The sequence below is a fragment of the Sarcophilus harrisii genome, chromosome 2, assembly GCF_902635505.1.
Source record: "Sarcophilus harrisii chromosome 2, mSarHar1.11, whole genome shotgun sequence".
Classification (NCBI taxonomy): Eukaryota; Metazoa; Chordata; class Mammalia; order Dasyuromorphia; family Dasyuridae; genus Sarcophilus; species Sarcophilus harrisii.
This window is the reverse complement of record NC_045427.1, coordinates 34,329,885-34,352,535: the sequence shown is the minus strand read 5'-3', so window position 1 is coordinate 34,352,535 and position 22,651 is coordinate 34,329,885. Positions and strand designations below refer to the sequence as shown.

The 22,651-nt window shown below is 37.2% G+C and overlaps 1 protein-coding gene across 4 annotated transcripts in view; it reads left to right on the top strand.

The window, feature by feature from the left end:
- LOC111718819 (zinc finger protein 708-like) overlaps positions 1-22,327 on the top strand; it is a 30,243-nt gene extending 7,916 nt beyond the window's left edge. For 2 of the 4 annotated variants that reach the window (XM_031949839.1, XM_031949840.1), the window contains exons 3-5: positions 16,340-16,466; positions 17,354-17,452; positions 19,258-22,327. In XM_031949839.1, the coding sequence (XP_031805699.1) occupies positions 16,340-16,466; positions 17,354-17,452; positions 19,258-21,497 (2,466 nt within the window). In that variant the 3' untranslated portion in view covers positions 21,498-22,327. Of the gene's footprint in view, positions 1-16,322; positions 16,467-17,353; positions 17,453-19,257 lie in introns of all 4 variants that reach the window. The other 2 variants (XM_031949841.1, XM_031949842.1) reach the window with 2 other exon arrangements.
- Positions 22,328-22,651: the final 324 nt, after the last annotated feature.

Below are 22,651 nucleotides of genomic sequence, written 5' to 3'. Positions count from 1 at the left end.
ACAAACTGGGCACAGTTTCCCTAGTGAAAGCTACGGTATCCGAGGGGACTGTGGCTTTTAGCACTAGAGAATAGTTCAACTCTGGTCAAGAGCTGCCTTGGGCACAGTCATAATCTTCTGCAGGTGCTCAGAGAGGATACAAGGTAGCAATGTGACTTGAAAGGAAGCTGATTCAGAGTTGCCCAAGTTGGACAAGTGGCTGTCACACAGGTTGCCACTGGGATGATGTCTGAAGTTGGTTCACTCTTGCCTAATTAAATCCAATATGTGACACAGTAATACCTCTTTATATACCAAAGACGTATAACTGGTGGTGGAAGTTCTGGGAGGGATGGAGTGCCACTTTAGTCACCCAGCCCCAGGAGACCTGTTTAGCACTGCACTGCTCTTTCTACTTCTTCACTACTAGTTGAAGCAGAGTGAACAGCTGGTTCAATCATAGCATTAAAAGATACAGGAGTATCCACATGATCCTACATGATATCTGCTTTACTATTCAAAAATATAACTTCTTCACTTTAGGTAGGAAAGGCCTCAGTTCCTTAAATGGCAAAGCTGCAAAGTTTTACAAGACTCTTATCAGTAGAATTCATCCCAAGGAACCTCAAAGACAAAGATTTCCGAAGAGCATTTTTTCCCCTAATTTTCCCCAGTTACATGTTAAATAATATCTTGCTTTTTTTGGTTATATATGTACATTTATTTTAAAAATATTTTCATATGAATCTTGATGGGAGAAAAAATTAGAACAAAAGGGAAAAACTAGAAGAAAAAAAAAGTGAGCATAGAATGTGTTGATTTGCATTCAGTCTGTGAAAGCAGATTACGTTTTCCATCCAAAGTGTTTTGGATTGCCTTGGATCACTGAATTGCTAAGAAGAGCTAAGTCTGTCATAGCTGATGATTGCACAGTCTTGTTGCTGTGTACAGTGTTTTTCCTAATCTACTTGTTTCACTCAGCTTCAATTTTGTAAGTCTTTCCATGCCTTTCTAAACTCAACCAATTTATCATTTTTTATAGATCAATAATATTCCATTACTTTCATATACCATAACTTATTCAGCCATTTCCGAATTGGTGGGCATCCACTCAGTTTCCAGTTCTTCCCCACCACAAAGAGGGCTGCTATGAACATTTTTGCCCATGTGGATCCTTTTCCCTTTTTTATTATTTCTTTAGGATACAGACCCACTGGTGGCACTGCTTGATCAAAGGGTGTGCACAGTTTTATAGCCTTTTGGGTATAGTTCCAAATTGCTCTCCAGAATGGTTGGATCATTTCACAACTCCACCAACAATGTATCGTGTCCCAGTTTTCCCACATCACCTCCAATATTTATCATTATCTTTTCTTATCACCTTAGCCAATCTGATAGACATGAGGTAGAAAATTGTTCTTATATTTTGACCTTTTATCAGTTGGGAATGACTTGTGTTATAAATTTCACTCAGTTCTTTATATATTTTAGAAATAAGGCTTTTATCAGAAACACTGGTTGTAAAAAAATTTTTCCCAGCTTTCTGCTTCCCCTCTAATCCTGGTTGCATTGATTTTGTTTCCTAAGAAGATTTTTACCATGTTTTTCTCCCAATAGTCATTTACTATTATTATTTTCTATTTTTAAAAAATGTACTCCAACAATCTCATAATAGATATATTTATAATCTAACAGTATTCAAATTGAAAAGAAAAAGAAATTCATCTCCCTGTTTTTCTTAGCTTTCTTGCATTAAAACATTAATAAACACATAATAACTAGCCAAAATACCTTTCAGACTTTTCAATTCATAGCAAGTCATTTATCTTATTATCCCTGACAGTTTCATGCTAATCATAGTGGTTTATGCAGCGCCCGCCATGTGCCAGCCTTTTTCTTTTTCTTTAAAGTTGCTTAAACTATTTTTAGTAATATTTTAAGATCTTTAGCCTATATTTTCCCCAATTTTGTTAATATTCTATGCCAGGTAGAAAAGGTATCTAGACATAGGATAACATTTTGCTCAATTATAGTCCCTCAAGATCTGAATAGTATAGCCTTCATCCTTTACACAAGCCAGGCACTGTGTTAAGCACTTCATAATTGTGTGTTTCTCCCGACAACCCTGGGAGATGGTATAAATATTCACTGTTCTTTTTGTAATACAAGGACTGATTGGATTCTTTAATTTACTACCATTATAACATCTTCAAGCCAGTCAGTTTTATCTTATAATGACTAATAACAATAACTAAGCTTCACTTTGCACAAAGTTCCATTATTTTTAGTTGACATATTAAAAAAGAAAATTTCATGGTGACACTCCCAACTTCCCATTACTGTTTTTTTAATTAACCAAAGACCCAAACCAATTCCTTTAAATTTTCTAAATTACTAGTTCTTTAGTGTCACTATTAAAACCTGAGATAATCCTTTCTCTATCAATCAATCAACATGCATTTTATGAAATGTGTTTTCTAGCCTTATACTGATTAGAGAAAGAATGCATGTAGCAACTATCAAAAGAACATCACTTAAGAATATTCCTAAATCTTTTTCAATTTAAGACCCTCTCCGAAATTTCCTTTTTAAAACTATGAAACTTACTTTCAAACTCTGAATTTACACAGGGCAAGCAAACTCCAAATTTCTTTACCTATCTCCCCTCATTGTTAGCCATTTTCCTTATTTTCTTATGCAACACTACTCTTTCTACTTAATTTATCTAGTAATCCCCTTTTTGGTTCTTTATTAGTTAGAAATACTCAGTTCCTATTAATTTCTTTAAAGGCTTTTGGCAATCTTAGTTACAATCACATAATTTTGTTTTATATGTGATAGGCAAATAGGCTCAAAGACAACTTGGCACAAATTCCACGTTGTAGGGTGTTAATTTTAGCTAGCAGGATGATGTTAGGTAAGAAATCATCTCTCTCCTAAAAATGAATCTCTTATGTTGGAAAGATATTCATCCAGCTACTCTGGCAACGCCCAGGGGATTCAGTCAGAGCCCAGATATGGCACAGAAATGTAAGTATATCTGATGGAGATTATACTTTTCTGAAGAGTAATTTTTTTCTATTTCCTTTAAAATTACCCAGAATTAAGTCCATTTATTTTGTTCTTTACTGAATTTGGAAATTTTTTTTTAATGTCTCAAATTTTCAGTATTTTATACCTTTATATGGATTTATAAGCCATATGCTCAGTTTCATTTGATCTTTTCTAATCTGAGCATTCTGTGTTAGGAGTGCATGCACTAAATTTATTTCTATTTCCATTTGTTATCCATATTCTTCAATTCTTTCTTCAGTAATTCTTTCTCTAACTTACTTTGGCCTCATATAATTTGAATTATTTTCACTAGCCAACTGATATCATCATGAGTTTTATCATGTTTCTACTTTATCTAAACAATAGATGTAAACTGTAATAGTAACATTGAATTTCACCTACCTTTAGTTGCTTTCTGATTTCAAAACAAGTTTTCTTTTTCTGGGAGCATATTGAGATTCAATATCAGTCAGAATCCCAATCAGGTGGGATTCTGTGCTCTCAGATTGGTTGTTTAAAAAACAGAAGGTTCAATGAATTCCAATTCCACTTATTTTTATCCTTTTCTGAAGATGGTGTGAAATTTTCTTATCCTGCCTTCCTATAATAAATATTCTTTCGTATTATAAAGTTATCCCAGCTTTAAATAAAGTTTTTAAATATACCTTAAGATTCCATACTAAAATGAAAATCAGTTTCACAGATTGATTCCCTAAAACTTCAGATTCAGAGATAAGCAAGCTGAAACTTCTCTAGACTTAACAAATGTGTTTCCTTTTTAAATTTTTTGAGTTGTGGAATTATTTACGCTTATAAGATTTTAAATGTAATTTCTCCTTTAATATTTCCCAAAATTTTCTTATTTTAACACTTCCTGAATCCCTGTTTCACTGAATCTCTCCTGAACATATCTCATGACTAATAAGACTTTTCAAAATGTAAACTTCAGCTTTAAATCAATCCTTACTCATTTTAAAAAGTCTCTTTGGGAATAACTGAATTGTGATTTTTTTGTGTGGTTATTTTCATTAAGCTCTATAGAATTTGATAGGATTCCTTAAGTGTATCAAAATATTTTATAAAGTCATCCAAATTATGATTTACAAATGGAAGAAATTTGTTTAGTCCTTATTTTCCCCACAAATTTAATTTCCAGTCATTTAAAAAAACCTTAATTTTCAATGAATTTCTGTATGTCTTTCTTCTCATCAATTATCCAATATGGCCAGATGAAAAATGAAGAAGAAAGAGAAATTTGTTCTTTTAAGATTTTTTTAATAGCCTGTTTTTTTTGATAAATCACACCAAAAGATAAAGTCTAGGTAAAATACCTGTTAACTATAGTTTACCACAAAGCACAAATAGCGTATTCAGATCACACACATATTTCCCATTTTCTTAAAAGATTTTCCTGATTGTATAAGGTTCCTTTCTATCTGAAGTAATGAACCCACTAAACTCGGGTTCGTCCTTTACAAAACAGACACACACAGAACATATAGCACGACACAATTTTAAATCGGCCTTGAACTTCTCAGGTTATTCTCTAGGAAACTTTGAAGTCAAGCTCTTGATTGGTTATAAGTTCTATACTTAATAAAGAAGACAATCAGCCTATGATAACCCTTCTGCTTCTTGATTATATTAATTCTCTTAGAATCTTATAAAAATGTGATTTAATAATAATACAAATTGCTTTAGTTTAATTTTCCAAGTGGATCCCCTCATTTTTCATGTACTTTTTTATTTAGTCCCCAGTATTTAGAAGATCTGAATGAAATTCCATTTCTCTAGGGTTTTTGTTTTTTTTTTTTTTTTTTTTTGTTTTTTTTTAACATAAAACCCCAGCAAGAGAAACTAAGAATGATGAAGAATTTAGCACTAGTAATAGTTCATTTGTTCTCAACTGATTTGGGGAGACTTGCTCAAAATTCCATAATTTTCTAAGTAATCAAAATTTCCATTCTTTGGCCAACAAAAATCCTCCTGAACCTTTTGTGTTCTCAAATCACACTTTACAAAGCTTGGTAGTGCTTTTTTTAGTCATCCCCCAGCAGGGAGTACAGCCCTGAACTAATTGGGACCCCATAGGATGCATTGCTCCCCTCATTCCTGACCCCGTCTTTCCTACAGGTGTCTCTGACCAGGAGCAGCACTGCTTCAGAGAAGCTTCCCCTGCGAGAAGTGGACTAAATTCCCGGGGACCCTTTCTTTGAGTAGATCTCAACTGAAGGTGCTGGAGAGTAACTCCCTTGAATATGAAACAAGGAGAGCAATTTCCTACTCCCTGAGAGCACTCACATGAGTCTTTCCCTACAGATAACCTCCTAATTTTCAGGGATTTGTTTTGACAAATTCTCCAATAGTTCCAATTCTTAACTTTCAGGCTTAACTTCTAGGGTCCTAAGATTGGTCAAGTAGATACTAAAGGTCAAAATTTATACCTACTCTCCTTTAAAACTTCCTGGAAATTTAGCTCTGATTGTCAGTAACTCACTTAATCATAAGCAAATATAAGTGAAAGTAGTCTTTTCCTTTCATCATCTTTATAAAAGTAATGAGCCTTCTTCTCAGGTCAGAAGAGGGTGAGATTTCTCTTAGGATGGTCACAAGTGCTTGACAGCTTACTGCTGTGGAGGGAATCTCTTCCCCTAAGACTCTGTTCTACCCCAAATTCTTGTTCTCTTAAGATGTTGTCAGAGCAGTGGAATGGGAAATCTCTCTTCTAAATTCTACCCATCAAGGAATTCCTTGATCATAAAATGGATTCTTTACCATATAGTGAGCCACTGAAAGTTACCCCACTTAATTTAAGAGATCTCTCTATTGATGACAAGAATTATTTAATTATTCCTTTAAAAAATTTAAAGCAACCCCTCCCCCCCAAAAAAAACCCGCAAAATTATTTTAACCAAGAGGAAGCTTTTGTGCTGAAAATGAGGAACTAGCAATTCCACTGCAGAGTCTCCCGGGTCTTAAGAATTGAGTCAAAAACCAAACTTTTTTTGTGTTCAAAAAATTAAATTTATGGCCATATAATTTTTATAAAAATAGATTTTAAGTGTTTCAGAGCTTACAAATTTAGATAAATTAGTCCCATTTGAGGTCATCAATATTGTGGAGATTGAAATTATCCCAGCTATAGTAAAAGAAACTGAGCCTGAGTTCTAAGCCAATGGCACTTTATTAATGGGTCCATGGTCCCTTCTAATGAGGTGGACTCCAGCATTTCCTCACTATCTGAGATGCTTCCTCCTTCCAGGACCCTATTTTTATAAGGCTAGATGTGCAGTCTATACCAATTACAGAATAATTCCATTGGTTGACATGTGATGCATAAGTAAGTAAGCAATATGTCAGCAGGGTTACAAGTTGGGTGAAGCAAGGGATATCTTCCTATAAAATGGACCGTTCTTAATTTTGCAGGAGGAAATTGTATAAACTATCACAGTCAGTGAGTGATCTAAGTGGTCATCTGCTGCTGTTGGAGAAATGATTGGTCTGGAGGAAGAATAGTATTTTGAGGCATTTTCTATGTAGTTGCCACACTGGGCTTGGTCACAATGACAAGACAAAACAGTGGTGGAGAGCTTCAGTTATAGTCCTATAGTTAAGCAAGTAAACTTAGGTTCTTCAGGTCACGGCTTTGATACCTTATGTACAGAACTTTGATATGAATCCATAAAAAATCATATAGATTGAATAGAGTAGGGGTCCAAATGGATTATTTCCCTTGAGACAAAGCCAAAAACACCATGACTGGGCCATTCCTACCCAGTGTGAATGTGCCCTTCCCTTAGAGGAACTTCCACCTGGAGTGGAAAGCTCTTGGGAGGAGTGCTGAGGATATTTTTTTTAACGGATCAGATGTAGTTTTATCCATGTAGGATGAAACTATACCCATGAAGGTCAGGAATTGCTCTATAATTTTTTGTTTTAGTTTCCTTGGGTACCAAGAGGTTAAATGGTATACTTGGGGCACAGAGTCTATTTCTGAAAAGACTTGAACCCAAACTTTATAACCGAGACTGTTTCTCTGTCCACTATTCAGTGTTGGTCTTTATCTGGGAATGTTAGAAAGGAAATGGTATTAAGACTGCAGAAGTTCTTGAATTCCTGTGAGAGGGCGTTAGATGTTACTCTTGAATAGCTTGAGTGATTGAGATCTATTCCTGAGAGTGCCATCACTTTCTCTACTATATCATTTAATGAGTAAACACTTTGAAAGCACCTGTTCTGTGCCAGCCACTGTGCTAAGCCCTGGGGATAAAAAAAGAGACAGTCCCCGCCCTCAAGGAGTTTCTAATCTAATGGGAGGGCAACTTATCCCCAAATATATACAAGGCAGTCCACATACAGGAAAAGCAGGAAATAATACAAATAAGGCGTTGGAATTCAAAGGGCTTTGGAGAGGTTTCCTAGAGAAGGTAGGATTTTAGCTGAGATTTAAAAGAAGTCAGAGAGCTCAGTAGTCAGTGAAGCAAGGGGAGCATTCCAGGTCTGATAGACGGGGCAGATTTCCCTTTCAAAAGTCCAATAAGATGGTCTTCAGCTGTTCACAGTCTGTCTTAGGGCCCTGGAGAAGATCTAACCATGGACCACTGGCCTGCTGGAACTGATCACCAGAAAATCCTTGCTTTCTCTTGGAACTAATCCACACAGCCCTTGATGTTGTACTTTGGGCTTTCATTTTTCCTTCTTGCCTGAGCTATCCCTGACCCCTTGAATCAGGGAACTCCAATGATGCATATCTGAGTTCAGAGCTCTATCACATCCTTCATTTCCTGCCTCTTCTACCTCAGACTTAATCCATCAAATTTACTCAATCTGTCCTCTGAAGGGACAATGCTTTAGGTCTTACTGGGCCAATCTAAGTGATTCTGAATCCTTATTCTTGGAAACCTACAACTATTTCTCTGTTGTTTATTTTTGATTATTTTTTTTCTTGTAAGTAAATCCTAGGAGAAAAAACAATGGGGGAAATGGGACAAAAGAGGTTGTGGGGAAATAACTACCAGAACTGGATGCTCTTTTGGTATCCCTTACACAAGCACAGTGATTAGATATAGATTGAATGCTCCTTATGTGTAAACTCCTGAGCCATGGAGGATCAGGATCAGAGGAGCTAAATCTTTCACATTTGGCCATTGTCACAATACTGCTTTTACTCTGTACAGTCTTCTCGTTCTGCCCTATTTCCCATGATTCCTAGTAATATATTGGTTAAAAATAGTGATCCTTTTCCTCTTTATTCAAGTTTGCTAAATATTCATCTTTTACTTAAGTAACATTGGCCTTGACCTTAAATCATCATAATCAAGTAAATCTATTTCACAATATTTACATTTTATAGACAAAATTAACATTTTAACATCTGTAACAAACTACTAGTTGGTCCTTCTTGATTTTCTTTTTAATTATCTCCAGATCATTACTGTATCCTTTGGCTTTCATTTTGTTTTTGTCAAGTTCCATTCTATTTCTATATTCTTCCTTTTATATTGTGTCCTATAAATTTTTCGATTTTTTCTCTTTTCAATTGTTTCTTTATCCAATTACATATAAAAATAATTTGCAACATTAATTTTCTGTAAGATTTTAAGTTCCAAATTCTTCTTCCTTAAACCCTCCCCAAGATAGTAATCAATTTGATATAGGTTATACCTGTACAATCATTTTAAACATAGTTCTGCTGATGCTGAGTGAAATGAGCAGGACCAGGAGATCATTATATACTTCAGCAACAATACTATATGATGACCAGTTCTGATGGACCTGGCCATCCTCAGCAAGGAGATCAACCAAATCATTTCCAATGGAGCAGTAATGAACTGAACCAGCTACGCCCAGAGAAAGAACTCTGGGTGATGACTAAAAACTATTACATTGAACTCCCAATCCCTATATTTATGCCCACCTGCATTTTTGATTTCCTTCACAAGCTAATTGTACAATATTTCAGAGTCCGATTCTTTTTGTACAGCAAAATAACGGTTTGGTCATGTATACTTATTGTGTACCTAATTTATATTTTAATGTACTTAACATCTACTGGTCATCCTGCCATCTGGGGGAGGGGGTGGGGGGTAAGAGGTGAAAAATTGGAACAAGAGGTTTGGCAATTGTTAATGCTGTAAAGTTACCCATGTATATATCCTGTAAATAAAAGGCTATTAAATAAAAAAAAAATAAGCATAGTTCTGTATTTTTCATGTTGTGAAAGAAAAATCCAAGCAAAAGGAGAAAACCATGAGAAAAAAACAACCACAAATGTAAAAGTCATATGCTTTGATTTGCATTCAATCCTCAGTTCTTTCTTTGAATGTGGATGGCATTTTTTATCCCAAGTCTGTTGGAATATTCTTGGATCACTGTATTGCAAGAGCTATATCTATCATAGTTGATCATCTTTACAATGTTGCTATGTACTGTGTACGGTGTTTTCCTCGTTCTGCTCACTTCACTGAGCATCAGTTCATATAAGTCTTTCCAGCTTTTTCTGAAATCTGCAATCCCACACATTCATATACCACACTTTATTCAGCCATTCTCCAACTGATGGTCATGCTCTCAGTTTTCAATTTTTGCCACCACAAGTCGTTGCTCTAAATATTGTTGTATATATTTATCCTTTTACTTTTGTTATGATCTCTTTGGGATACAGACCTAGTAGTTGTTTTGGTGAAAGGGTATACATAGTTTGAATAACTTTTTGGATGAATTTCCAAGTTGCCCTGCAAAATAGTTGGATTAATTCACAATTCCAACAGTGCTTGACTTTTCTAATTTTCCCCCACTCCTCTCCAAAACTGATCATTTTCCTTTTCTGCCAGCCAATTTGATAGGTGTATATGGTACCTCAAAGTTATTTTGATTTTCATTTCTCTAATCCATAGTGATTTAGGACTTTTTTTTCATATGACAATAGATAGCTCTCATTTTTTCATCTGAAAACAGCCTCTTTTTTTCCTTTTTTCTATTTATTATCTCCTGGGAAATGACCTGTATTCTTATAAATTTTGTTCAGTTTCCTGTGTATTTGAGAAATGAGACCTTTATCAATAATACTTATTGTAGAAATTCTCCCCAGTTTTTTTTCCTTCTATTCTTGGTTGCATTGATTTGGTTGTGCAAAACCTTTTGAATTTGATATAATAAAAAATATCCATTTTGCATCTCATAATGCTGTCTAGCTTTTGTTTGGTCAAAAATTCTTCACTTTTACATAGACCTGATGTGTCAACTTTATTTGCTCTTCTGGTATTACTCTTTGTGTCTAAATCACGTATACATTTTGACCTTATATTGGTACACAGTGTATGATGTTGATCTTTATCCACTTTCTACCATGTTGTTTTCCATTTTTCCCTAAGATTTTTGTTGGGTAGTGAATTCTTATCCCAGAGATGGGAGCTGGGAGTTTATCAAACACTAGATCACTAGGGTCATTGACTACTTGAGTCTTGTATATGAAATTGAATCTCCTGACCCATTCTGACTGATCTATTTTGTAGCCAGTACCAAATAGTTCTGATGATTGCCTGTTTATTGGACAATTTGACATCTGGTATGGCTAGGCCATCTTCCTTTGCATTTAAAAAAATTAATTTCTTTGATTTCCTTCAGATTCTTTCAGGTGAATTCTATTGTTATGTTTTTCTAGCCTAGAAAATAGGGTTTTTTTGCTAATTTGATAGGCATATATAGCAATGAACAGTTAAGTTAATTCAGACAGAATTGTCATTTTTTTTTTATATTGGCTCAGTTTACCTATGAGCAATTGATACTTTCCAGTTGTTTGGATCTCACCTTTTTTGTGTGAAAGGTGTTTTGTAATTGGATTCATCTAGTTCCTGGGGATGTCTTGGCAGGTAGATTCCCAAGTATTTATTTATATTGTCTTTTGTTATTTTAAGTGGAATTTCTCTATCTATTGCTATTGCTCTTTCTTGGCAACATAGAGAAATGCTGAGGATTTCTGTGGGTAGATTTTATATCTTGAAATGCTGCTCAAGTGGTTAACTATTTCAAGTAGTTTTCTAGTTGATTCTCTAAATTATACCATCATTTGATTCAAACCAGTTCCAATTGTTCAGTGATGAAGAGAGCCATCTACACCCAGAGAGAGGCCAGTGGGAGCTGAATGTGGTTTACAAGACAGCATTTTCACTCTTTAGGTTGTTTGCTTCCATTTTATTTTGCTTCATTTTTTCTCTTGTGCAGCATGATAATTGTATAAATATGTATGCATATATTGGATTTGACATATATTTCTACCATGTTTAACATGTGCTGGACTACTTGCCATCTAGAGCAGGGCGTAAGAGAAGGGGACGGACATTGTAACATAGGGTTTTGCAAGGGCTAATGTTGAAGACTTGTCCACACATATGTTTTGAAAAATAAAAAGCTTCAATAAAAAAATTAATTAAGAATAAATAAATATACCATCATATCTTATGCAAAGAGTGATAGTTTTGTTTCCTTGATACTCATGCTAATTCCTCCAATTTCTTTTTCTTCTTGTATTCCCGATTTCCAGTATAGCTGTAGTGATAATAGTCATCCTTGCTTCATCCTGATCTTATTGGGAAAGCATCTAGATTATTTTCATTATAGATAATGTTTTCTGATGATTTTCGGCAGATAATGCTTATCATAGTAAGGAAAGTTCCACTTATTGCTATTCATTCTAGTGTTTTTAATAGTCATGGGTGCTTTATTTTGTCAAAAGCTTTTTCTGCCTCCATCGAGATAATCCTATGATTTCTTTTGGTTTGTTTGGTTTTGTTGGTTTCTTTTGACATGATCAATTTTGTTAAAATTTGGCTAATCTTGAATCAGCATTGCATTTCTGGTATAAATCCCAATTTTTCATAACATATTATCCTTATGATAAATTTCTACAATATACTTCCTAATATTTTATTTAAAGCTTTTACACTGTTATTCTTACTGCAATGTTGGAAATTAGTTTGTAGTTATCTTTCTGTATGCTGGCTCTTTCTAGGATAGAAACCCCCATAGCATATTTGTGTCATAAATGGAATTTTGTGGGACTTCTTCATTGTATATTTTCCCAAATAATTTATATAGCATTGGAGTTAATTGTTCTGCAAACTGGTAAAATTCACCTGTGAATGCATCTGATCCTTAGAAAGTTCACCAATGCATTGTTCAGCTTCTTCTAAAATGGGATTACATATTTTATTTCTTCTTCCATTAATCTGGGAAATTTATATTTTTATAAATATTCATCCATTTCATTCAGATTCACTGGCATAAATTTTGGCAACACATCTCCTATTTATTGTTAAATTTACCCAAGAGATTTTAATTTAGCCTGTTCATTTTTCATACTGGTAAATTGTTTTCTTCTTCTTTTTTGGGGGGGGAGGGTGATGTATAGAGTTCATTGGCTTTAGGGACCTGTACCATCACCTGCCACATAAAGAGACCTTTATCTCAGGTCCAGGTATTTGCTGACATTGGCCAGGGAACCATGAAAGTTGGGGTTTCTGGGGAGTAAATGTGAAACAACAAACAGAATCCACAATCCCCAGTTTCCAGGTCCTTGTTGGACCCAGTTGCTCTCATCATTCCTTTCTGGACTCTGGACTCTGGCCCTTTTGTGGGCCAGAGTCTCTGCCAGAAGCAGAGGTAAGACAACATCAGCATAGCCCTTAACAGCTTCCATTCTGTTCTGATCTCACCCCAGGACACTGCGAGGTCCGGGCTCGGGGTCCAGTCTGTGCCGTCCAGTTCCTGGCCCGTGTTGCTGTACGCAGCATAATCGGCTCGGTTCTCGTGGGCTCGGCCTGGGCACTGCCTGAGCACCCATGTGTGTCAGCAGGCCTTCCCCAGGACCATCAGGCCCATGAGCTTGGCAGAGAGGGCCTGAGAGTTCTGGAAATCCTGCACAATGTCCAGCACAAGTCCTGCTCTCTTCCACGAGTGGCGGAAGATTATATCCCTTGGAAACGCCTCTGTCAGAGCCAGGCTTAACCCTGGGACGTTGTTCTTCTGTGCTTAGTAATACGGAGTCAGGATCAAGGATTTCTGTGTCCACTTGTGCAGTCATCTTCTCGGGTGTCCATTCTGCTCCTTCTCCCGATCTTTCCCCAGAAGCATCTGGCCCAAAATTGGGAGCCATCAGTTCTCAAAGCTTCAGTAATTGTCAGTGAGGAGGGGCAGGTCTCCAATCCTATGGCCGGCATTTTGTCTCGGGTCCTTCCCCTTCAGACTAAATGCATCTGGGCAGGAGGGGCCCCCGTGTGGTCAGAGTTCCTCTCTGCCTCCTGCAGTTGTCCCCAGAACACCCACTGTTGGTGTCGCTCCAGGTGTCGATGGTCTCTGGGTCACCAGGGCTGATGAGACTCACAGAGTAGCCCCATAAGGTGGTGCAGGCCCTCAGTGGACAATGGCTTGTGTTCAGGCCTGTCTGGCTCTCCTGCTTCTCCTTCCAAGGCCCCAGCTTCTGTTCAGTCCTGGTGTCCATCTGCAGCCCCTCAGAGCTGAGGCTGGTGGCCTGGAAACCTGTGGCGGTGAAGGAGCCAGAGATCCCGCAGCCCAGGCCACAGTTAAAGTCATAGCCCAGGACCTGAGGGACCCTGTGGTCAGCATGAGAGCCTGCCTGAGGATGGCATTCCAAGCTTCCTGGTGGCAGTGAGCCCAGGGCCACTGCCCAGCCTTCCCTTCTGGGCAGCCCTCAGTAGGCTCAGTAGGCCCTCAGTAGGGTATCTGGCTGGATGCTATCTCAGTGGGGGCTCAGTGTGATCCTGATGGCTGCATCCCTTTCTTAACTAGCTGAGAAGATGAGGTCAGGAATAGCCTTTTGTTAAAAAAATAAAATTAAAGAATAATTTGTCTATTTAATTGGTATTTTCCCCCTCTGAAACCAACTCTTAGGTTTATTAATTAGCTCAATGATTTTTCATGCCTTTATTTTCTTTAATGTTTCCTTGGATATTCAGAATTTTCAATTTGGTGTATAATTGGGGATTTTTAATTCATTCTAGCCTTTTTTCCTTTATGCCCAATTCATTAAGTTGCTTTTTCTTTTTTATTGTTTAGAGCTATAAATTTTCCCCTAAGAATTCCTTAGTTCCATCCTATAAATTTGATGTTATTTTTCATTATTATCATTCTCTTTGATGAAATTGTTTCAATGATCTATTCTTTTTTCCACTTCCACATTTCTTAATGTTCTTGGTTTATTTCAATTTTAATAGTATGAGTATTCCAATCATTATACCAAATAATAGACCATTTGTTAATGACTAGACTTTTCCATTGTCCCAGTTCTTTTTTTTTTTAATAACAAATTAGGCTGTTATCATTGAACAGTTGTTTCACCCAAAAAAGACTTTCTAAGCATGTTCCCAGTAATAAAGTTATTGGGTAAAAGGCCCTGATTATCTTTTCTCAAAATACATTTAATTGCTTTTTTATTTTTACATAAAATGAATTTTTGTCCTTCACTTCCAGAGACATCCCATAGAAGAAAGGCATTTCTGACTCATCATATTCTCTTCTAGGTGCTTATTGTATTTAGGCCCAAGTCATTACAAAATCTCAATTAGAATCATTGCCACATAACCAGAAACAGCCAGACCATCTCAGCAGGGAAAAATCATAGTGAGACAGGCCTCCTACTGTTCAAACACATGTGCAAGGGTAGTCTGCAAGTACATATAGATAAAACATTTGCTGATGGACTTCATGCTCCACTAATTGGGTAGAAGAGGGTCTGAACTCTGAGATAACACTACACACCTCTCAGACTGGCTAAGATGTCAGGAAAAGGTAATGACGAATGTTGGAGGGGATGTGGGAAAACTGGGACACTGATACATTGTTGGTGGAGTTGTGAATGCATCCAGCCATTCTGGAGAGCAGTTTGGAACTATGTCCAAAGGGCTATTGAACTGTGCGTATTCTTTGATCCAGCAGTGTTTCTACTGAGCTTATATCCCAAAGAGATCTTAAAGGAGGGAAAGGGACTCACATGTGCAAAAATGTTTGTGGCAGCCCTCTTTGTAGTGGCCAGAAACTGGAAACTGATTGGATGCCTATCGATTGGAGAATGGCTGAATAAACTGTGGTATGTGAATGTTATGGAATATTATTGTTCTGTAAGAAATGATCAGGAGGATGATTTTAGAGAGGCCTGAAGAGACTTACAGGAACTGATGCTGTACATTACATTGTACAAGGTAATAAGATGATTATAGGAAGATCAGTTCTGATGGATGCGGCTCTCTTCAACAATGAGATGATTCAAACCAGTTCCCATGGTCTTGTAGGACAAGAGCCATCTACACAGAGAGAGGGCTATGGGAACTGAGTGTAGATCACAATAAAGCATTTTCATTCTTTTTGTTGTTTGCTTGCATTGGATTTTCTTTCTCATTTTTGATCTGATTTTTCTTGTGCAGCAAGATAATTGTATAAATATGGATGCACATATTGGATTTAACATACATTTTTATCATGATTACTTGTATATAGGGAAATGTTGTGTCCTGCTTTCTGGAGCCTCCACACCAGGGTGATTAAAATATACCTTCTTAGTGGATAAATGATGAGGCAGGAGTCCCAAGGATGGTGGGAAAATGGAGTCCGTTTATTTCAAGGGCTTTCCCCTTTATATAATGTAATAAAAACAACACAGTGCACATGGGACCACACAAACAACTTGCTCTTATATGTAGTTTGCCACCTGCTATCACTCTGCTTCAAACTCCACACAGGTTGTCATTGCCCCCTATCTTCTCAGGAAGGCCGAAAGCCCTTAGGGGAGATGGGAAGCTGAACCAGACATTGTTAGCAGGTTCCTTCTAGTCTGAAGGGTCTTATACTTTATCCAGAGTTTCCCCACTGACTGTGACCCTCTTCAGGCAAACAGTATGGGGGCAGAGAGGAAAAATTGGAACACAAGGTTACGCAAGGTTTAATGTTGAAAAATTATCCATGCATATGTTTTGAAAATAAAAAGCTTTAACAAAAAAAAAAAAAAAAAAAAAAAAAAAAAGGAAGGAAGGAAGGAGCAAAGAAAGAAAGAAAGAAAAAGAGAGTCTAATTCCATTCTACTCCTAACTGAAAAAAACAAAAACAACTACAGCTTTGCATGGCTGTGGGTTTGGAAAGATCACAATCTACAGGATAATCTTTTTTAAAATTTTATTTCATTTTTGGATTACATTTGGAGTTCCAAGTGTTGCCCTCTCTTCCTTTCCAGCCTGCATTAGTAGCTGGGTTCTGAAGTTTCTGTTATCTCTCACACTAAGATCCTGTGATGTTCCAGAATTTCTTGACATTCCAAGATGTGGCTGTGGAATTCACCCAGGAGGAATGGAGCTGTTTGGATCCTGGCCAGAAGGACATGTACAGGGACGTAATGCTGGAGAATTATGAGAACTTTGTCTCTCTTGGTAAGATAATTTTTTTTCAGTTATTCAGTCTACATTTATTTAGCTCTAAGTACTAGGAGCTGTGGTAGTCACACAGTAAAGAAAGGTAAAAATTAGACAGGCCCTGCCCTCATGGAGCTTCTGTATTATCCAGCAGACACCAAGTATGTACATGTCAGTACAAAACAAGTCATTTCCAAGAGCACAGCAATAGAAGCTAGGGGGATGAAGAAAAAGCCTCATTCTAGAAATGGTAGATTCTCAGCTAAGCTGTGAAGGAAAGTAAGGTTGCAAGAGTTGAAGGGCAAAAGCAGAGAATGGCAGAAATGGGGGAGCATCCCCTGGTAACCTGCAGAGATGGCAGGGAGAGCATCATGTGTGAGCCACTGCAAGGTCAGAGAATTCCATCTGTCCATGGCTGTGGGGGGCTGAGGAGCTTGGCTGAATGTGAATTTGCTGGACAGGGAGGGAGAGTCACACAGATACTTTTCATACAGAGATGCATTGAAATATTTGAGAAATTTTTGAGCAGTTATTGCTCTTCCCAGACAAAAAGTCCTTCTTTATCCACCTGGAAATCAGCAGCTTCATTCTACAGCTCTGCAGGCTCTACTTTCATACTCTCTGCTCAGCCAAGCTTCAGGTTCCTCAAAGAGCCCCAGGGCAGAGAAGGAAAGACTTCTCTCAGCAGACTAGGAATGGGTGAATGTGACCCCATCTGTCCTGTGTCTGCACCAAGGGCTCTGTCCCTTCCCTCACGTTTGCTGAGGGAAACTTCCTTGAGGGGTAATTGATGCTTCTCCACTGGCATTTCCAGACATGCCTCTTTTCTTTAGAGAGAGACCAGGACTGAGTTCTGAGGTGTCTCTGTGTTCTCAGATTATTTCTCTCACTTATTTCTCCTTCAGCAGGGTTTCCAGTAATTAAACCAAACGTGATTTCTCGGCTGGAGAGACATGAAGCCCCCTGGCTATCAGGGGAAGAAGACCCCAGATGCTCTTCTGAGGGTGAGTAATAACCAGGCGGGCAGGGGGTGTAGTCTCCCAAGAGCCAGCCCTGGACTGAAGGAGCCTCAGAGTTCTGAGTTCCAGTCTGATCTCTGACACTTCCCAGCAGTGAGACCCTGGACAGGTCCCTTAACCCTGTTGGTCTCCTCTGTGACATGATGTGGAGAAGGAAATGGCAAACTCCTCTGATATATGAATGTCTGCCAAGAAATCCCTCAGAGGGGCTTATAAAGGGTCAGATGTAGCTGAAAACCCCTGACCCAGAAATATAGGCAGGGACAGTACTCACCGCCAGCAGGACCTTGGCTGGGTCATTTGAGTGAGTTACCTTGGAAATGTTGGGCCTGGAGCTCTCTTTCAGGGTCCATAGGCCTGAGGAGAGGAGCTGTGGTTGTCTTTTCTATACTCCTCCTGTAACCTCACCTTTCATGTCAAGAAATGGTTTTCTACTAAATCTGCCCTTGTATTTCTCTCTAGTCTCAGAAACAGCTATAATTCTTCTTGTTCCATTCTTAGCCTTCCCCCCATATGCTGGGTCCTATCCTTTATTTCTTATGACTATTTTCTCTTCTTAAATCCTTAGATTATTTTTCCTTTTTGATGAGTTCTTTCTGAGAGATAAAGGGAAAACTTTCCAGTATAATTAAGGCTGACCTCTATTTTCAAAAACAAACCATTGCTACATCCTGTTGTCTGTTGCATCTGCCTTCCAATGTGTCTCAATCTTTTCACTGAATGACCACTTTAAAATGCCATTTATACCTTATAGTCACTTCCCACTTGGCCATTCCCATCTTGAATTTGTAAAATCAGTTCTCTATTTCCCCTGATCCAAAGAAAATTGCCTTTAAGGTCATTAATGACTTTAATAATAATTATTATTAAGATACAGTTAGCAAGTGTTTTATCAGTGTTTGGGATGCAGTGTGTGTCACCCTTTTACAGACTGTCACCATTTTACAGATCATAGCATTTTGAGTTGTCCATGGTCACTTGCCTAATAATTTTCACAACTGATAATCACACTTTGACTTTCTATTTCATCAAATTTAGGGAATTTCCTAGAACATGGGAACATAGGACATGAACACAGGCTCTAAGGGTCTGACGGGTTACCAAGTATAAAGAGCACCAGCTTCCTAGTTAGCAGACCTGGGTTCAGAGCCTGCTTCTAACACTTGCTAAGTGTGACATTGGACTATTCACTTCACCTCTCAATGCTCCTTTTCTATTGAGGTCTTGAGTTCTGTCCAACACTTTGTGACTCTGTTTGAGGTTTTCTTGGTGGAGATCCTGGGATGGTTTACCACTTCCTTCTCCAGCTCATGTGGCAGATGGGGAAACTGAGGCCAACAGGATCAAGTGAGTTCACCAGGATCCCTCAGCTAGAAAGTGTCTGAGACCAAATTTGAACTTAGGAAGATGAGTTTTCTCATCTTCATTTTCAGTGCTCTGTGCAGTATGGTGGTCACACCCCGCTGTTCAATGTTCTCAGCAGCTCTTTGTTCATAAAATCGCATTTTCAATCATTATCTCTTCTTCAGTGTTACCAAAGATCAACTTGAAATATAACTCTCTATGGTTTGAGAATTATTGTTTTAATTTCAGAAAATTTAAATGTTTTGGAAGTCTACCTTCCACTCAGCTCTTTTTGACTTCTGCTCCTTTGTGACCATGATTCTTCTACTTTGTCCAAATTTGTCAACCTTCTTCCTCACGAGGAAGACTGAATGGACTCGAAAGAAGTTTTCTTTTCTACATAATTGTGAGTAATGGGTGATGACACTTTGCTGTGTTTCTTTCAGATTCAGAATGTGAAACCAATGACTTAGCTTCAGCTTCAGTGCAATGTATTTCCACAAGAAAGCAATTCATAAAGAGATTCAAAAAGTATGGTTTCTGGGATTCCAAATTGGGAGAAGTTTGGAATTATGACTCTGGATTAGAAAGGCAGACAAACGACCTGGAAAGAGAGCTAATAGTGAAGCATAAAAACCCGTCTCACAAGTTCAGTGTTCCATATTTTTTCCAGTTTGGAAAAAAACTCAGTTTCAGTTCAGTTCCCCTTCCAAAACAGAGAGTTTCTACAGCAAAATGTTTTCATAATCATTTTAGAGTTGAAAAGGGCTTCAAATGGTATACACACTTAATTAAACTGTGTAAGTCTAATAATTACAAGCATACTTTCAGTTATCACTCAAAACTTAATCATTACCATAAAGTGTGTTCTCAAGGAGAACCTCATAGAATTAATGAATATGGCAAAACCTTCCACAACAATTCATGCCTTACTGAACATGGAGGAATTTGTAGTGGAGAGGAATGTCATCAGTTTGGGGAATGTGGGAAGACTTCCAGTTACAATTCATATCATACTATTCATTTGAAAAATCTTCAGGAAGAAAAGCCTTTTAAACAAAGTAAAAAAGGTGGGAAAGCTTTTCACCAGAGGCGATATCTTGGTCAACATAAGAGAATTCCTACTGAAGAGAAACCTTATAAATGTAATGAATGTGGAAAAGCCTTCACTCTTAAGGGAAATCTTAATTCACATAAGAGAATTCATACTGGAGAAAAACCCTATAAATGTACTGAATGTGGAAAAGCCTTCAGGCAGAATAGGAGCCTTAAATCCCATAAGAAAACTCATACTGATGAGCAACCTTATAAATGTAATGAATGTGGAAAAGCCTTCACCCTTAAGGGAAACCTTAATTCACATAAGAGAATTCATACTGGAGAAAAACCCTATAAATGTACTGAATGTGGAAAAGCCTTCAAGCAGAATAGAAGCCTTAAATCACATAAGAAAAATCATACTGAAGAGCAATCTTATAAATATAATGAATGTGGAAAAGCCTTCATGGAGAAGAAAGCCCTTGATGGACATAGGGAAATTCATACTGGAGAGAAACCCTATAAATGTAAAGACTGTGGAAAACCCTTCAGTGATAAGGGATACCTTAAAAGACACATGAAAATTCATAGTGGATTGAAACCTTTTAAATGCAATGAATGTGGAAAAGCTTTCAATTCTAAGAAAGAACTTGCTGTACATGAGCGAATTCATACTGGGGAGAAACCCTATACTTGTATTGACTGTGGAAAAGCCTTTAGACAGATGGGAGGTCTTAATAGACATAAGAAAATTCATACTGGAGAGAAACCCTATAAATGTAAAGAATGTGGAAAAGACTTCATGGAGAAAAGAGGTCTTAAATCACATGAGAAAATTCATACTGGAGTGAAACCCTATAAATGTAATTTGTGTGAAAAAGCCTTCAGCCTTAAGGATCACCTTAGTAGACATAAGAATATCCATACTGGAGCGAAACCCTATATATGTAAAGAATGTGGAAAAGCCTTTCGCTCTAATGAAGGCATAAATAGACATAAGATAATTCATACTGAAGAGAAACGGTATAAATGTAATGAATGTGGAAAAGGCTTCAACTTTAAAATAGGCCTTTCTTTACATGAGGGAATTCATACTGGGGAGAAACCCTATAAGTGTAATGAATGTGGAAAAGTCTTCAGGCATAAGGGACATCTTAGGAAACATGAGAGAATTCATACTGGCGAGAAACCTTATAAATGTAGTGAGTGTGGAAAAGTCTTCAGCCTTAAGGAATACCTTAATAGACACCAGAAAATTCATACTGCAGTAAAACTCTATAAATGTAATGAATGTGGAAAAGTCTTCAGCCTTAAGGATCACCTTAATAGACATAAGAAAATTCATACTGGAGTGAAACCCTATAAATGTAGTGAATGTGCAAAGGCCTTCAGGCTTAAGGGACACCTTAATAAACACAAGAAAATCCATACAGGATTGAAACCCTATACATGTAATGAATGTGGAAAAGCTTTTAATTGTAATGAAGGCCTCAATGGGCATAAGAAAATTCACACTGTATTGAAACCCTATACATGTAATGAATGTGGAAAAGCCTTCAGCCTTAAGGAATACCTGAATAAACATAAAAGGATTCATTCTGGAGGGAAATCCTTTGAATGTACTGATGTTGGAGAAACTTGTACTTGAAGTCCAAAATTCACCTAATAAAAAATGAGAATCTCTTAGAGTGTAATAAATATGGGAAAACTTTCTTGTACAGCTCAAACCTTAAGAAACATCAGATAATTCACACTGGAGAGCAGTCATCTACATGTAAACAATGAGAATGTTTCTAACCAGCAGAAACACTTAAGAGATCCAGTAGAAGTCTTACTGGACATGAAGTTTTAAAATGCTGTTTATTTTACATGAAAATAACTTCACAGGGTCAATCTAATGTAACACATTAGACAGTCTTACTGACAAAATAATTGCATTTTGGGGAACAAAATCTTTTATAGCTGGGGACATGGAGGAGCAGAAGACAACTTTGGGAGTGGATTGAGATGTTAAAACTGTCTGGCCTTAGTTACTTTAAACGTGCTAACTAGACAATCTCAGATGTTAGACACAGTATGGATTACAAAGCTAATAAGTAAAGTCTAACTTTACATCATTCTATGCAAACTAGATTGGATGGTTGGTTTTTTTTTTTTTTTTTTTTAATTCAGATAATGGGGACCAAATGAACACAGTAGTAATAGCCATTATTTATGATGTGGACTTTAACTATCTCAGTCTCTGTTTCTCTCAATGTTTTTCTCTTCTCCTTCCTACTCTCCTAGATATTTTTTATTCTCCCCAAATCACTTTATTTTTCTTTTGGGTTACTCTGTACTTAACTTCTGTTGAATATTTCATATCATCCCTGGTAGATTGTGAACTCACTGAGGCAAGATCTGTCTCACTTTCATATTTGTACTGTCAATACCAGTTCCTGCCACAGAGAATTTAATAAAGGCATAGTGATTTTTTGATGTTTTTTTCCAGAGTCCATGTTACATTTCCAGATCGCAGAATGCTGCTTCTGAATCTCTACCTTCTTAATGCATCTCCTATTAGATTTGGCCACCTCAATGAGGTCTGATGACACAAGATCACAAAACCTCATTGTTAGAAGGGACTTCAGCATGTTTCCCATTTATAACAACTAGCAAGTTGTCAACCAGTCTTAAAGCTCTGTTGTTGCTGTTCAGTCATTTCCATCTCTTAATGACATCATTTGGAACATTCTTAGCAAAGATATTAGCCATGTTCTCCTCCAGCTTCTTTTATAAATGAGAAAACTGAGACAAGCTGGC